This window comes from Phoca vitulina, unplaced genomic scaffold, assembly GCF_004348235.1.
Source record: "Phoca vitulina isolate PV1807 unplaced genomic scaffold, GSC_HSeal_1.0 scaffold1, whole genome shotgun sequence".
NCBI classification, from domain to species: domain Eukaryota; kingdom Metazoa; phylum Chordata; class Mammalia; order Carnivora; family Phocidae; genus Phoca; species Phoca vitulina.
In genome coordinates, this window is record NW_022589704.1 from 44,223,017 (window position 1) to 44,239,889 (window position 16,873).

A 16,873-nucleotide genomic window follows, 5' to 3' on the forward strand; every position below is an offset into this window, starting at 1 on the left:
AATATTAGAGTAATTGGGATCCAAGAAGAAAAAGAAAGAGAGGGGCAGAAGGTATATTGGAGCAAATTATAGCAGAGAACTTCCCTAATTTGGGGGAGGAAACAGGTATTAAAATCCAGGAGGCACAGAGAACCCCCTTAAAATCAATAAAAATAGGTCAACACCCCAACGTCTAATAGTAAAACTTATAAGTCTCAGAGACAAAGAGAAAATCCTGAAAACAGCTCAGGACAAGAGGTCTGTAACCTACAATGGTAGAAATATTAGATTGGCAGGAGACCTATCCACAGAGACCTGGCAGGCCAGAAAGGACTGGCATGATATATTCAGAACACTAAACGAGAAAAATATGCAGCTAAGAATACTATATCCAGCTAGGCTGTCATCGAAAATAGGAGAGAAAAAAAGCTTCCAGGACAAACAAAAACTAAAAGAACTTGTGAACACCAAACCAGCCCTACAAGAAATATTGAAAGGGGTCCTCTAAGCAGACAGAGAGCCTAAAAGTAACATAGACCAGAAAGGAACAGACACAATATACAGTAACAGTCACCTTACAGGCAATACAGTGGCACTAAATTCATATCTTTCAGGCAATACAATGGCACTAAATTCATATCTTTCAATAGTTATCCTGAATGTAAATGGGCTAAATGCCCCAATCAAAAGACACAGGGTATCAGATTGGATAAAAAAGCAAGACCCATCGATATGCTGTCTGCAAGAGACTCATTTTAGACCCAAAGACACCTTTAGATTGAAAGTGAGGGGATGGAAAATAATTTACCATGCTAATGGGCATCAAAAGAAAGCTGGGCTGTCCATCCTTATATCAGACAAATCAGATTTCAAACCAAAGACTATAATAACAGATGAGGAAAGACACTATATCCTACTTAAAGGGTCTATCCAACAAGAAGATCTAACAATTATAAATATCTATGCCCCTAACACAGGAGCAGCCAATTATATAAGCAAATTAATAACAAAAAATCAAAGAAATACATTGACAATAATACAGTAATAGTAGGGGACTTTAACACTCCCCTCACTGAAATGGACAGATCATCGAAGCAAAAGATCAACCAGGAAATAAAGGCTTTAAATGACACACTGGACCAGATGGACTTCACAGATATATTCAGAACATTTCTTCCCGAAGCAACAGAATAGACATTCTTCTCTAGTGCACATGGAACATTCTCCAGAATAGATCACATCCTGGGTCACAAATCAGGTCTCAACTGGTACCAAAAGTTTGGGTTCATTCCCTGCATATTTTCGGACCACAGTGCTTTGAAACTAGAACTCAATCACAAGAGGAAAGTTGGAAAGAACTCAAATACATGGAGGCTAAAGAGTATCCTACTAAAGAATGAATGGGTCAATCAGGAAATTAAAGAAGAATTTAAAAAATTCGTGGAAACAAATGAAAACGAAAATACAACTGTTCAAAATCTTTGGGACACAGCAAAGGTGGTCCTAAGAGGAAAGTGTATAGCACTATAAGCCTTTCTCAAGAAACAAGAAAGGTCTCAAATACACAACCTAACCCTACACCTAAAGGAGCTGGAGAAAGAAAAACAAATAAAGCCTAAACCCAGCAGGAGAAGAGAAATAATAAAGATCAGAGCAGAAATCAATGAAATAGAAACCAAAAGAACAGTAGAGCAGATCAACGAAACTAGGAGCTGGTTCTCTGAAAGAATTAATAAGATTGATAAACCCCTGGCCAGATTTATCAAAAAGAAAAGAGAAAGGACCCAAATAAATAAAATCATGAATGAAAGAGGAGAGATCCCAACCAACACCAAAGACGTACAAACAATTATAAGAACATATGATGAGCAACTATATGCCAGCAAATTAGACAATCTGGAAGAAATGGATGCATTCCTAGAGATGTATAAGCTACCAAAACTGAACCAGGAAGAAATAGAAAACCTGAACAGATCCATAACCAGTAAGGAAACTGAAGCAGTAACCAAAAATCTCCCAACATACAAGAGGCCAGGGCCAGATGGCTTCCCAGGGGAATTCTATCAAACATTTATTTATTTATTTTTAAAGATTTTGTTTATTTATTTGACAGAGAGAGACACAGCAAGAGAGGGAACACAAGGAGGGGGAGTAGGAGAGGGTGAAGCAGGCTTCCCGTGAGCAGGGAACCCGATGTGGGGCTCAATCCCAGGACCCGGGGATCATGACCTGAGCCAAAGGCAGATGCTTAAGGACTGAGCCACCCAGGGGCCCCCTACCAAACATTTAAAGAAGAATTAATACCTATCCTTCTGAAACTGTTCCATAAAGTAGAAATGGAAGGAAAACTTCCTAACTCATTTTAAGAGGCCAGCATTACCTTGATCCCAAAACCAGACAAAGACTCTATCAAAAAGGAGAATTACAGACCAATGTCCCTGATGAACATGAATGGAAAATATCTCACCAAAATACTAGCCAATAGGATCCAACAGTACATTAAAAGGATTATTCACCACGACCAAGTGGGATTTATTCCTGGGCTGCAAGTTTGGTTCAACATCCACAAATCAAGCAATGTGATACATTAATAAAAGAAAGAACAAGAACCATATGCAGAAAAAGCATTTGACAAAGTACAGCATCCTTTCTTGATTAAAACTATTCACAGTGTAGGCTGTTGGTGGGAATGCAAGCTGGTGCAGCCACTCTGGAAAACAGTATGGAGGTTCCTCAAAAAGTTGAAAATAGAGCTACCCTATGACCCAGCAATTGCACTACTGGGTATTTACCCCAAAGATACAAACGTAGGGACCCAAAGGGGTACATGCACCCCGATGTTTATAGCAGCAATGTCCACAATAGCCAAACTGTGGAAAGAGCCAAGATGTCCATCGACAGATGAATGGATAAAGAAGATGTGGTATATATATATACAATGGATATTATGCAGCCATCAAAACGAATGAAATCTTGCCATTTGCAGCGACGTGGATGGAACTGGAGGGTGTTATGCTGAGCGAAATAAGTCAATCAGAGAAAGACATGTATCATATGACCTCGCTGATATGAGGAATTCTTAATCTCAGGAAACAAACTGAGGGTTGCTGGAGTGGTGGGGGGTGGGAGGGATGGGGTGGCTGGGTGATAGACATTGGGGAGGGTATGTGCTATGGTGAGCGCTGTGAATTGTGCAAGATTGTTGAATCACAGATTTATACCTCTGAAACAAATAATATATTATATGTTAAAAAAAAAAAAAGAAGAAGATAGCAGGAGGGGAAGAATGAAGGTGGGGAAATCGGAGGGGGAGACGAACCATGAGAGACGATGGACTCTGAAAAACAAACTGAGGGTTCTAGAGGGGAGGGGGTCGGAGAATGGGTTAGCCTGGTGATGGGTATTAAAGAGGGCACATTCTGGATGGAGCACTGGGTGTTATACACAAACAATGAATCATGGAACACTACATCAAAAACTAATGATGTATGGTGATTAACATAACATAATAATAATAAAAAAAAACTATTCACAATGTAGGGATAGAGGGTACATACCTCAATATTATAAAAGCCACTTATGAAAAACCCACAGCAAATATCATTCTCAATGGGGAAAAACTGAGAGCTTTTCCCATAAGGTCAGGAACATGGCAGGGATGTCCACTACCACCACTGCTATTCAACATAGTACTAGAAGTCCTAGCCACAGCAATCAGACAACAAAAAGAAATAAAAGACATCTGAATCGGCAAAGAACAAGTCAAACTCTCACTCTTTGCAAATGATATGATACTTTACGTGGAAAACCCAAAAGACTCCACCCCAAAATTGCTAGAACTCATACAGGAATTCCGTAAAGTGGCAGGATATAAAATCAATGCACAGAAATCAGTTGCATTTCTATACACCAACAACAAGACAGAAGAAAGAGAAATTAAGGAGTCAATCTCATTTACAATTGCACCCAAAACCATAAGATACTTAGGAATAAATCTAACCAAAGTGGCAAAGAATCTGTACTCAGAAAACTATAAAATACTCATGAAAGAAATTGAGGAAGACACAAAGAAATGGAAAAAGATTCCATGCTCATAGATTGGAAGAACAAATGTTGCGAAAATGTCTATGCTACCTAGAGCAATCTACACATTTAATGCAATCCCTATCAAAATACCATCAACTTTTTTCAAAGAAAAGGAACAAATAATCCATAAAATTTGTGTGGAACCAGAAAAGAACCCGAATAGCCAGAGGAATGTTGAAAAAGAAAAGCAAAGCTGGTGGCATCACAATTCCGGACTTCAAGCTCTATTACAAAGGTGTCATCATCAAGACAGTATGGTACTGGCACAAAAACAGACACATAGATCAGTGGAACAGAAGAGAGAGCCTAGAAATGGACCCTCAACTCTATGGTCAAATAATCTTCGACAAAGCGGGAAAGAATGTCCAATGGAAAACAGACAGTCTCTTCAACAAATGGTGTTGGGAAAATTGGACAGCCACATGCAGAAGAATGAAACTGGACCCTTTCCTTACACTACACACAAAAATAGACTCAAAATGGATGAAAGACCTAAATGTGAGACAGGAATCCATCAAAATCCTTGAGGAGAACACAGGCAGCAACCTCTTCGACCTCAGCTGCAGCAACTTCTTCCTAGAAACATCGCCAAAGGCAAGGGAAGCAAGGGCAAAGATGAATTATTGGGACTTCATCAAGATAAAAAGCTTTTGCACAGCAAAGGAAACAGTCAACAAACCAAAAGACAACTGACAGAATGGGAGAAGAGATTTGCAAATGACATATCAGATAAAGGGCCAGTATCCAAATCTATAAAGAACTTATCCAACTCAACACCCAAAGAACAAAGAATCCAATCAAGAAATGGGCAGAAGACACGAACAGACATTTTTCCAAAGAAGACATCCAAATGGCCAACAGACACATGTAAAAGTGCTCAACATCACTCAGCATCAGGGAAATCCAAATCAAAACCTCAATGAGATACCACCTCACAGCAGTCAGAATGGCTAAAATCAACAAGTCAGGAAATGACAGATGTTGGCGAGGATGCGGAGAAAGGGGAACCCTCCTACGCTGTTGGTGGGAATGCAAGCTGGTGCAGCCACTCTGGAAAAACAGTATGGAGGTTCCTCAGAAAATTGAAAATATAGCTACCCTACGACCCAGCAATTGCACTACTGGATATTTACCCCAAAGATTTAAATGTAGTGATCTGAAGGGGCACGTGCACCCCAATGTTTATAGCAGCAATGTCCACAATAGCCAAACTATGGAAAGAGCCATGATGTCCATCAACAGATGAATGGATAAAGAGGAAATGGTGTATATATATATAGAATGGAATATTATGCAGCCATCAAAAAAATGAAATCTTGCCATTTGCAACAATGTGGTTGGAACTAGAGGGTGTTATGCTAAGCGAAATAAGTCAATCAGAGAAAGACAATTAGCATACGATCTCACTGATATGAGGAATTTGAGAAACAAGACAGTGGATCATATGGGAAGGGAGGGAAAAATGAAACAAGATGAAACCAGAGAGGGAGACAAACCATAAGAGAATCTTAATCTCAGGAAACAAACTGAGGGTTGCTGGAGTGGAGGGGGGTGGGAGGGATGGGGTGGCTGGGTGATGGGCACTGGGGAGGGTATGTGCTATGATGAATGCTGTGAATTGTGTAAGACTGATGAATCACAGACCTGTACCCCTGAAACAAATCATACATTATATGTTAATAAAAAATAAAATAAATTACATATATATAATTATTTTATATTTGATTTTTGTTGAAACACTTACCTGAAAAAGGTGGAAGCAGACTACTTAAATATGGAACTTTCATCTTCTTTTTTAAACTCAGTAGAAAGGGAGTCAGAAAACATATTAACTTTAGGTATCCTATCCCTCTTCTGATTTCTTTTTTCTTCTCAAAGTGTTTTTGAATAATCTTTTTCTGAAGATATAATCTTTGCTGTAGTCTCTGGTAGGTACAAATATCAAGATGATCTTGATTACATTTTACAGCATTAGTAAGCCAATAGGCTGTTTCAAATATAAAAACATTTTCATACTGTTGAACTTGTGTGGTACTGAATGTTAATTTTAGCATAATGTTTTCAGCATATTTCATAAAAACAGCTTTTTCTTCAGGGCCATTGGGGTTATATGTTGGATCTTCATTCATGTCTTCATCATAGATTCCATTAAAGTCTGGATCCTTCGTAATATCAATCAGACCTTAACAGTAAAAGAAAAAAAAATGTAGACAGTGAAAACATCATACTTGGCTTCTGTATAAATAGAGGAGATTGAACACCGGGTTTCATCTTGAAATCCTACTAAAGTGACAATAAAGGGATAATGAGATGCTAAAAAATTTGTTAAAGATGAAAAGCACGTGGATGAGTGGTAACCATGCAGAGTAAAGGAAGATGAAAGCTTGTAGAATTAGAATAGATTTCCATTCCCTTTGGAGGCAAGAAACACATGTAAGTCCCATATTTAATCAGGGTAACTATGGAAGAACAAGAAAATGTGATCTCCCTTTAAGCAGGGATTCAGTTTTTCACTTGGCTAAAAGTATAATTTGCTTTTTCAAGCCTTCTATTACACATTTCTTGTTTTTGCTGATATCAGAAGCTAAACATATACAATAGAGAACTTTCCTGCTAACTAATCGTGATGAAATAAATAAGAATTAAAACTTGATTTTACTCTAAGTGACAAATTTCCTGTTACATTTTCTTCCTATTTATGATGAAATTAAGGACTTCCTTGTCAAATTGTCTTCTTAAGGACAGTTACACTTATGTTACCCTTAATCTAAGCTTGAGAAAACTGCATAGAATCATAAAATATGTATTGATAGAAAATGTGGAGTCTGTAACATATGTGCCTTAAAAGTGCAAATGATAGATCAATGTGCCTCCCTTTCTTTTTCCTTTTTGTCCTTCCTCAAATCTATTAAAAAAAAACAATAAAAGCCAGAATACACTTGGATTTTTAAATGGTCACTATGATTCACTTCCCTTTTGCAAAAGTTAAATTAAGAAATTAAAGTATTTCTGAAAAGTATTAAAGTATTTCTAAAAGAATCTGAACATAAGCCATAGTATTTGCTGACATCTCTAAAACTTTGGAGCCTGAGGTGGCTGGAGCCAATAGGCAGCAAGTCAATTCTTCTCACCATAGAAAGGCAGGAAATTGGAAGGACGTGGAACCTCTCTGACCGACAGGTCCTAGTGTTAGGTCCTCCAACAAGGGGAGGAGAGGGAGGAGGAGGAGGCTTAGAAATTGGAAGCACGTGGAACCTCTGAGGACCGGTCCTAGCGTTAGAATTACAAAAAAAAAAGAAAAGGAGGGGGAGGAGCAGAAAAGATTGGTTCAAAGTCTGATTAAGGTGCAGTGAAACCCCCAGATCGCCTTCCCCAGAGAGCACAACACCTCCCCTTCTTTTCTAAAAGGTTTGAGCAGCTGAGCTGAAAACCGGGAACAGTGAGAGTCTGCGCGCTGAAGAGAGATCCAAAGCCCCTTCCCCCTCCTCTGGCCCAGGACTTGCCCTCCAAACAGGCAGGAGACTGCAGGAAACAGATCGATCAAAGAGGAAAGACCTACAGATAGAGCATTTAGGGAGAGGCTTCCCAGTGAAAGGACAAGGTTTCTTTCTGATCCCACTACAGTGCAGTGTACCAGTGAGCAAGCCCTGTTCCTGCCGCACTCCTAAATGAGAACAAACTGCGAATATCTCCACACAGGTGAGGAGAACCTCTCAGGTGAAACAACAGGGACTTGAATTTGGGCGGAGACGAGAAGGGGGAAGAAGAGGAAGGGGGAGGAGGAAAGGCGGGAAGGGAGGGGAGGGAAGGGGAGGCGAGGGGTGGAGGAGGCAGCGGGGCGGGGCAGAGTGGCGGAGGGCTGAGAATGGGGGAAAGGATTTTGGAAAGCCATAACCGAAAGTGCCTAGAAAAGAATCAGCCAGTTTAGATAGAAAGAGGAGACTGAAGGTGTGGAGAGAAACATCTCTAAGGGAAAAAATGGAATTGCTGCACCACCTGATATTTGACTTTACTGAGAGGAGTTGGAAATGGAATTGGAAAACTTAGCTAATTTTTTTAAATGACACAGTTCATGTCCCCAAAAATAAAGTTATTAAAGAAAGGAAATGTGATCCCAACACGTAATGCAAATCATATGTACAAAGTCATAATAAAGTAAAAAAACGAGAAAGGATTTAATAAAAAAAACTGGATATAACTAAATTTGGAGGATGAAGAAGAGGAAACACAAGACTCCATTGTTTTAAACCTCTATGTTAATTTCTTTTAGTCTTAATCTCCTGCCCTGCTTTTGCTCCTGAACTCGATTCTTTCTCAATGCCTAATACATATCTTTATCTGAAGGTCACAGAAACACTCCTAAACTAAATTCATCCTTCCTCTCCCCCACATCTTTCTTTCTTTCATGGTTAATGCTATTTTTCTATCAGTTCCTCAAACTAGAAACTCTAGAGTCTCCTTCAATTCCTTTTCTCTCACACTTTGTTATTAACTGCTTAATTTCCACATGTATTGAAAGTTTACATTGTGTCAAGCACAGTATGAGGTGCTGAGGAATTTAAAGAAGAAAAAGACCTACTTTTCTCTGCTCTTGAGGAGGAGCTTAAGGGCTAATAAGGGAGACAGATGAAATCAGTAATTTCAATACAAAAATGATACAGTGTGCATAGAAGAGCGGAGGCTGTATCTGAATCAAGTCCTGAGAAATGAGTAGCAATAACCTGGGGAAGAATGTGGAAGAGTGAGGTGAAGTGGCAGGGAGAAGCCATTACAGATAAAGGACAGGGAATGAGCAGAGGCATGAAGAAAAACAACAAAAATCATTTCACTTTACCAGTTGTGAATTTTATAGATAGATAGATAGATGATAGATAGATATAGATATATATGTATGTATTTTAACTAAAAATCATCCCCTCCACATTTTTCTATCACAAGAATATGTTTTCCTTCTTTCCCCTCATCCCACAAACCTAATGTAATAAATCAAAGAATCCAAGAATTACTCAGATCAAGAAACCCTCCATAATTAAAATCTCCTACATGGGACGCCTGGGTGGCTCAGTCATTAAGCATCTGCCTTCGGCTCAGGTTATGATCCCAGGGTCCTGGGATCGAGCCCCGCATCGGGCTCCCTGCTCCCCAGGAAGCCTGCTTCTCCCTCTCCCACTCCCCCTGCTTGTGTTCCTTCTCTCGCTGTGTCTCTCTTGGTCAAATAAATAAAATCTTAAAATAAATAAATTAATTAATTAAATAAAATCCCCTACAGAAAACTGGATAATATGACCAGATTTTGGTGTGCTCTGTTCTTTACAGCTGTTGCTACTGTTTTTTAAAAAAGTGGTGTTCGTTGGTCATTTTGTAAATTGCAAATCGGAGAGGTAAAGAAAGTTTAATATGGCCAGACTGATTCTCAGCTGTCTGCCCTCCTAGAAAAAGAGTTGGCCTCCTGCAAAGTTCCTTGGACATCCACATTAGCACAATGTTTAAGGCAATGACTTAGTCAGTTGCAAGGCTTGAACCCAGTCTCCCAGTCATGGCAGTGCCATTTCTCCAAATATGAGTGATGATCTAGAAATTATTGCTGTTAGCTTGTCATCATATAGCTACAAATACAAGGCTTGGATCCCAGTTCTCTGATCAAGTCAGTGGAGGAGTGGTATTCCTTCTCTACCTCAAACACTGAGGAGGATAGGGCTGGAGCCAAGTTTCCATGAGTCACACTGTATATCAGACACCTTTTGTTCTTTACCTCACTTCCTCCTAGACTGTATTTTTCACTCCAGCTGTTGTTGCATTGACCAGCTTCACAAAGACATAACCTGAATGTGCTTTGCTTCTGATGCACCACACGGTTCTTATTTTTGCCCTGGGACTTCCCTACCACTGCTGTGTTAGACTTTTGATGGAACCCATCCAGTCATTCTGATGCATGAACAAATCTAGAGTGTGAGGGCATTGACCAATAGAGAAGAGGAGCCAGGGGATCCATACTGCCCTCTTCTTCCCTTGGGCTGACAACTCTGAAATGTATTCTATGGGACTCCTCAGAGAGTCCCTACAAAATGGACCTCTATGGCCCAAGGGGTGAAAACTCAGCAGCGCATCCTTGGATTGATGTTCCCTCCTTTTCTATTCACTTTTCCTGTCCCTCACTTCTGTTCCTTGGAGTCATTTCCCATAAACTACCCTGACTTTAGCCCTCATTTCAGGCTCTAATTTGGGGGTAACCTAGGCTAATACACATTGCTCTTGTATCTGGCCTCTGACCTGGTGTTTCCTTGGTCATGCAGCATAAAAGCCTCACAGCCTGAGTCTGGGTTCCTGTCCCCAAGTCCGACACTTGGCCCTGCAAGATTTCACAGTGATGCTTCGAATGTGGTACATGATGGGGAACCCATACCTGTTCCTGCTTCTATGAGTTTCCCCCATACATGTCTTGTGTGTGTTCTGCTTGGTCATTCACTATTGTTTGCACTATACCATTGAAGCATATTTAGTGGTAAATCAGGTGGAAATGAACCACTTTTATCTGAATTGTACATGTAACTGGGGAAAAAATTATCTGAATCTAAAAAGGGCATGTTGTTTCCTTACCAGTCAAATCTCTCAACTCTGGCCTTTGCCTGGCTTGACAAATACCAGGTGGGAATGATGGTTCCGAGTAATCTTTGTAAAAAGGGAAGAAAAGCAAACCCAATTTTTGTCAGGATTTTCAAGTCTCAAACATCATTGGAAACCACTATCAATTCCTGCTGATCCTTAATTTCCATGGAGCTCAAATCTCCTGCCATCATCTCGGTCAGGAAGGGCAAACCATGCAGCTTAGTTTTCCAGATACATTTTGGCCAATTTGATTAAAGAGAGACATCATCTGGCTTGTGCAGTGTTTCCTGCTGTCTTCCAATGATCAGCCAATGGATCACTCGACAACTTCCAGGATAGAAGAGTCATCATCTACCAAAAGGACATCTTAATTTAGCTATATTTTATTTATATTACCTGAGCTAGCCTTGGAGGTCCTAAACTACCAGTAATGATAGTACTTCTGGGCAAACACTAACATGTTTTTAAGACTCTGGCTGTGCCATATTCTCTTCAATAATGCATCTACATAATGCCACAATGTTAGTGTCCTTTAAGAGGGAACTGTCAAGGGAACACAGAAATGAATGGAATTCACTAGATATTACTGGCAATACTTTGCATTTCTTCAACCTTATCACCTCAAGGACCTGGACAACAAGAAAGGATTTGTTAGTTCCAGTTCCAGCTATAATCTTTTAGAAGCTACTGACCCTCCAATCCTATGGTGCTCTGCACTTAGCCAGGTGGCATTAGCTTTTACTCCATCAACATCACAGATCGAGTAATTCTCTCCCAGAGGAGAATTTCTGCCTTATACTCACTACACTCGGGGCCTGTTCTCAACAGAAGTTGATTACCCTGCATGCAAATGAGAGCTATTAGCTATCTAAACTACCCTTGAGACACAGAAGTACTGTCTTCAAGAGACTGTACTGCTTGCTGGTACACTAAGGCAACATATCTGAAAACCCAACCCAAAGCAAGTGAATCAGGCTGCTGACTGTCATCAAGCAAATCTTATTCTCAGGTACTTGAACTTCACAGCAGTCCAGCCGCAGATACACTAAATAGTATAGGTAGCAAACACACACTTCTGTGGTTCAGGTCCTAACCAAGATTCAGGAGTGTTCGGTGACGTGTATTACTGAAGGTCGTGGTCGGGAATAACTGCCCAATTGTAGCCATTGTACCTAAACATCACCCTGACTGGACATGTTTGCTGAGGAGCTGCTCCCTCGGTTCACAATTATTAAATCCCTTTGGAACATCCCTGTTAGACTTAATTTCCAACCTGATCAACTGGTAATGGTAGAAATCCCCTCAAGGGGTGTCATTCGGGGCGCCTGAGTGGCTCAGTCGGATAAGCAGCCGACTCTTGATTTCAGCTCAGGTCATGACCGCGGGGTCGTGGGATGGAGCTGGCACGTCAGGCTCCTCATTCAGTGGGGAGTCTGCTTCTCCCTCTGCCTCGCCCCCCACCCCAGGCTCATGCTTCTTCTCTCTCAAATAAATACATAAATCTTTAAAAAAGAGAGGGGTGTAATTCAATTCAATTAATTTAACTCAATTTAACAAATATTAGTTGATGCCTACTTCGTGTCAGGGACTGTCTTAGGCACAAAACATACACGGATAAACAAGGCAGGTAAGGGGCTTTTTTTCATGGAGCTTTTATATAAGCTTACTGCTAACTTGTTCTTTTTTTTTTTTTTTTTTTGCTAACTTGTTCTTAACATCAGGCTTATTTTTGTGTCTTAGCTAGAAATAAAAACTCAGTGAAAATTTGTAAAATGAATAAATCAAACTAGTGCCCTTTATGAACACATATATGTACATTTTGTATGTGTGTGTATAATTTTTGACTTAGCTATCAATGACAGAGAAGGAAAAAAATAAGAAAACAATGAAACAACTCCATGAAACTACCTTACCATATTAACTGTATTAAATATTCAAAAGATCACAATTCTTCCACATCTTATTGAGAAGCTAAGAAACCATGATTTTGTTTTCAAGGTATTTGCTTTAGTAACCAGACTTACATTGACAAACTGAAGTTGTTTTCAGGTAATTTTCTCCCCAGTTACATGTACAATTCAGATAAAAAGTGGTTCATTTCCACCTGATCTACCATTAAGAGGTTCTGTTATTAGTTTTATTTAGCCAGGGGAAATCTGGCTAATTAGGGGAGAATATTAATCCTTTTCATCCTTAGTGAGGTTATGCAGAAACTTATTAAGATTATGTATAAAAAACTGAATAAAAATTGAAAATACTATATATTGAATATCAACCCCCTTAAAGTGCAGCCAATTTACATGCAATACACAAATCAACAGATCTGTTCTCAGAATAGCCAAGAAAGGAAATGTCTGAGTGACATTTCATTCCCGAAGGACAAACTGTCATCCTTTTTTAGTTTCAGGCGAGATTAAAATCTATGTAAAATCTATTGCTGTGCTCCTTCAAGTGAAATTCTAACACATTTTTTACCAGAATTGAGACTTATTTTCAAGCCTGTGCCCACAAACTGTGAAATCTATTTAGAAAATGATTAGATATATTTAATCAATGAAAGCAGTTGGGAACACTGAACCACTCATTTCCCAATTTACTCCCCATTCCACTTGGCCTACTACAAAGGAACTTAGGGGATTTTTTTTTTTTAATAGCTCAATAAAACATTTACATATATTGGGGAGATGCACCAGGATTTAGTGGTATCTGTTGTGAATATACAGGCTTTAGAGAAATATGGCCCTAAGAAGGAAGGAACTTAAAAGTTAGGTGAACCAAGAACAAATACTTATTAAACCAAATGCTACTAAAATACCAAAGCTTAGATTGCTGATGCACATCTATCCTTAACTTCAATTCTCCTATCATTCATTTTTGAGGTTTATAAAATGTAGATGACTAGCCAACCTGGCAGTCATTTCGTTTCCAAGTTTGGAGATTTTTCTCAGTGCACTCGAATTCTACTCTTGGCTCTATTACTGATTTTCCTACTTAGGCTCTGTAAGACAAGGAGTATAAACTGAAAACTCCAACTGAGACAAAGATAAATTACTTTTAAATAATAAGATGGCTTCCAATAAAAATAAAGCATGTTAGATTCTCTTACCTGCAGAACTAAACTCTGCAAAAATATCTTTATATGTTTGAGGCTTTCCATCTGGATCAATGTCCATGATAGTACGCCACAATTCAGAGAATCTGGCGCGTTTCTCTTTGGGCATGTATATTCCATGCCACAGTGCTTTCAGCATGTAGTCAATATTGATCAGAATTTGCCCAATTCTGGTATCATAATAAGCTGGTGGTAATTGACAAGAAGAACTCTGATCATAGTTAGCTTCTAAACTGATTGAGGGAATTTGATTTAAGCAATAAATTCCAACAGCCAACTCCCTTATGATTTGATGGACTTCTCTATAGTCTAAGAGGGCAGTAGGGTCCACAGGAGTCAGCAGGATGGCAGTGGAGAAACCTACATTATTCATTTGAGTCATAATTCCACATGGGAGGTCCAGTTGAGAGCGGACGTCATCTTTGGCAGACAACCAGCTGACTAGGGCAGTAGTTAGCAACTCTTGTACTTCACTCCGGTCATATTTTTCAAAAAAAGCAGAAGCATTTCTCTGTACTGCTAAATTTTCCAGGTAGGTTTCTTCATCTTGAATTTGATCAAGTCTAGGTAATCCTTTTTTGGGTAATCTTAACATTTCTTACTAATTGTAGGTGGCCTTTCTGAAGTTTCTGCAATAAACCATAAAGGAAAAGACAGGCAATGAAATTTGTCATGGTAATGAAGCTGGATTTCTCAAATAAATCTGTAGCTTTATCTGTATTAGGTTGTTTCATGGTCAACCATGATAGTTTTCAATCTTTTTTTAATAACATTTTTAACAATTGAGGTGTAATTGTCATAAACATTAGTTTGAGGTCTACAACACAATGATTAAATATTTGTATATATTTTGAAATGATCACAATAAGTCTAGCTAACATCATCACCATACATAGCTACAAAATTGTTTTTTTGTGATACCTACTTTTAAGATTTGCTCTCTCAGCAACTTTTCAAAATGCAGTGCAGTATTACTAACTATAGTTGCCATGCTATACATTACATCCCCATGACTTATTTTATAACTGGAGGTTTGTACTTTTGACTCCCTTCCAGCTTCCCCAACCCCCCAACCCCCTCCTCTGGCCACCACCAATCTGTTCCCTGTATTTATGAGCTTGTGTGTGTGTGTGTTTTTTTTAACTCTACATATAAGTGAGATCATACAGTATTTGTCTGTCTTATTTCATTTAGCATAATGCCCTAAAGTTCCATCCGTGTAGTTGCAAATAGCAAGATTTCATTCTTGTTTATGGCTGAATATTCCATTGTATACATTTAACCACATTTTCTTTGTCCATTCATCTGTTGATGGATGCTTAGGTTGTTTCCATATCTAAACTATTGTAAATAATGCTGCAATGAAGATGGAGTTGCATATATCTTTTTGAGTTAATGTTTTCATTTTCTTCAGGTAAAATCCCAGACGTGGAACTGCTGGACCGTATGGCAGTTCTATTACGATTTTCAGTCTTAAACTAATTACACCATAAGAAAGTTGAGATTTGAATTAAAACAATTTAAAAAGTGAAATCTTTAAACATTAATCATGTTCTGCTTTTCAAAAGTCAAAAGATACTAAGAAGTATGTCAAAAAGAAATGTTTATAGGGAAGGTACTGTTGCATACCTATTCTTTTTTGTTGGAGAAGCCTTTTTGTATATGTTTATTTTGTTTTTAGTTTTTTTAAAGCAAGAAAATAAAGACCTGCTTAAAAGAAAAGGAGCCTATTTAACTTTCTGTTTCTATGTAACTAAATGCCTTTCTGTTCTTGGAATAAAAATGATCATAACCACTATTTTTTGGGCGTCTACTATTTGCCCAGCTCTTTATACATAATATTTTACTTATTTCATTTAATTGGCGCCTCTCATACAGTGATTCTTAACATTTGCCCTGCATCGAAATCACCTAGAGCTTGTTAAAACACTGATGGACCCTGCTTAAGAGTTTCTGATTCAGTCTGTTGGGGTGAGCTGGGTAATTTGCATTTCTGAAAAGTTAGAGGTGATGCTGATGCTGCTAGTTCGGACAGGACACTTGAAGAAGCCAACTCTTCGAGGTAGGAGTTGGTATCCCCACTGTGTAGACGCAGAGATGGAGACTAGGAAGGTTACAGAACGTGCCTATGGTTTCACACCTAAAGAATCGGAACCAACCCAGGTCTGGTCCAAGACCTACGCCCACATGGACACGAAAGAGGGGAAAGGACAGGGAAGGGAAGAAACCTACTTTGGAATGATTGTTTTCTTGTCCAGGAGAAGGAAGCTGCGTCCACTCTGGTCCCCAGAATATTCGTGGGAACCGGGGACAGCCGTCGCCCTGAATGGCTTCTCACCTTCAGGAGCCTCTGGTGGGCAAGGTCAAGGGGGAGCCTCTGCAGGTAGGATCTGAGAGGGACTCTCCTGCAGGGACCGCCGGGGAAGGCCCGCTCGCCCCGCGCGATTGCGCGGCCCCCCTGGGAGCCCTCCGCCTCTGGCCGGAACCCGCACGCGCGGAAGCCCTGGGTCCTCGGGCGAGGACAGCTCTGCCGCGCCGCAAGGGGGCGCCCCTGTGCGCCCGCGGGCAGTGCTTCCGGCCGGCGTGGCGCTCGCTTGGCCCTGCTGAATTTTCCGAGAGGTCTCCCAGCCCCTCCCGGAGCTCCCCTCAATCCCGCCTCATGCTCTGAGCACTGTGCTTCCCCATCACTTTTCACTTTCACGACTTTCCTCTACGAAAACGCAAATCCAGAGTGGCAGAGGCGAAGGCGCCATGTTCCTGAGTTGGAATCCCACCTGCATCATTATTCTTCCACTCAGCAAATATTTATCGAACGCTTATTATGAGCCAAGCACTGTGTCCCGGAACTTGGAGACCTTGGAGAACAGGACAGACACATTAGCTCAAGGTGCTTATAGTTACACAGATAGTCATACAATTATATTTAAACAGGGTGATAAATATGAGATGTAATGACAGCGCACGAAAGAAATCAAACGGAGACCAGGGGCTGGGAAAGGCTGCCCGGAGGAAGTGATACTTTAAACTGAGCCTGGAAGATGACAAAGGGCTATGCAAGCAGAGTTGGAGAAATAGCTTTCCAGGGATAGG

General features: G+C 39.9%; 1 protein-coding gene across 1 annotated transcript in view; it reads right to left on the reverse strand.

Moving 5' to 3' along the window:
• ANKAR (ankyrin and armadillo repeat containing) overlaps positions 1-16,652 on the reverse strand; it is a 75,776-nt gene extending 59,124 nt beyond the window's left edge. The window contains exons 1-3 of the mRNA XM_032406198.1: positions 16,558-16,652; positions 13,778-14,412; positions 5,810-6,247 (exon numbers count right to left, since the gene is read on the reverse strand). Coding sequence (XP_032262089.1) covers positions 5,810-6,247; positions 13,778-14,378 — 1,039 coding nt within the window. The 5' untranslated portion in view covers positions 14,379-14,412; positions 16,558-16,652. The remainder of the gene's footprint in view (positions 1-5,809; positions 6,248-13,777; positions 14,413-16,557) is intronic.
• Positions 16,653-16,873: the final 221 nt, after the last annotated feature.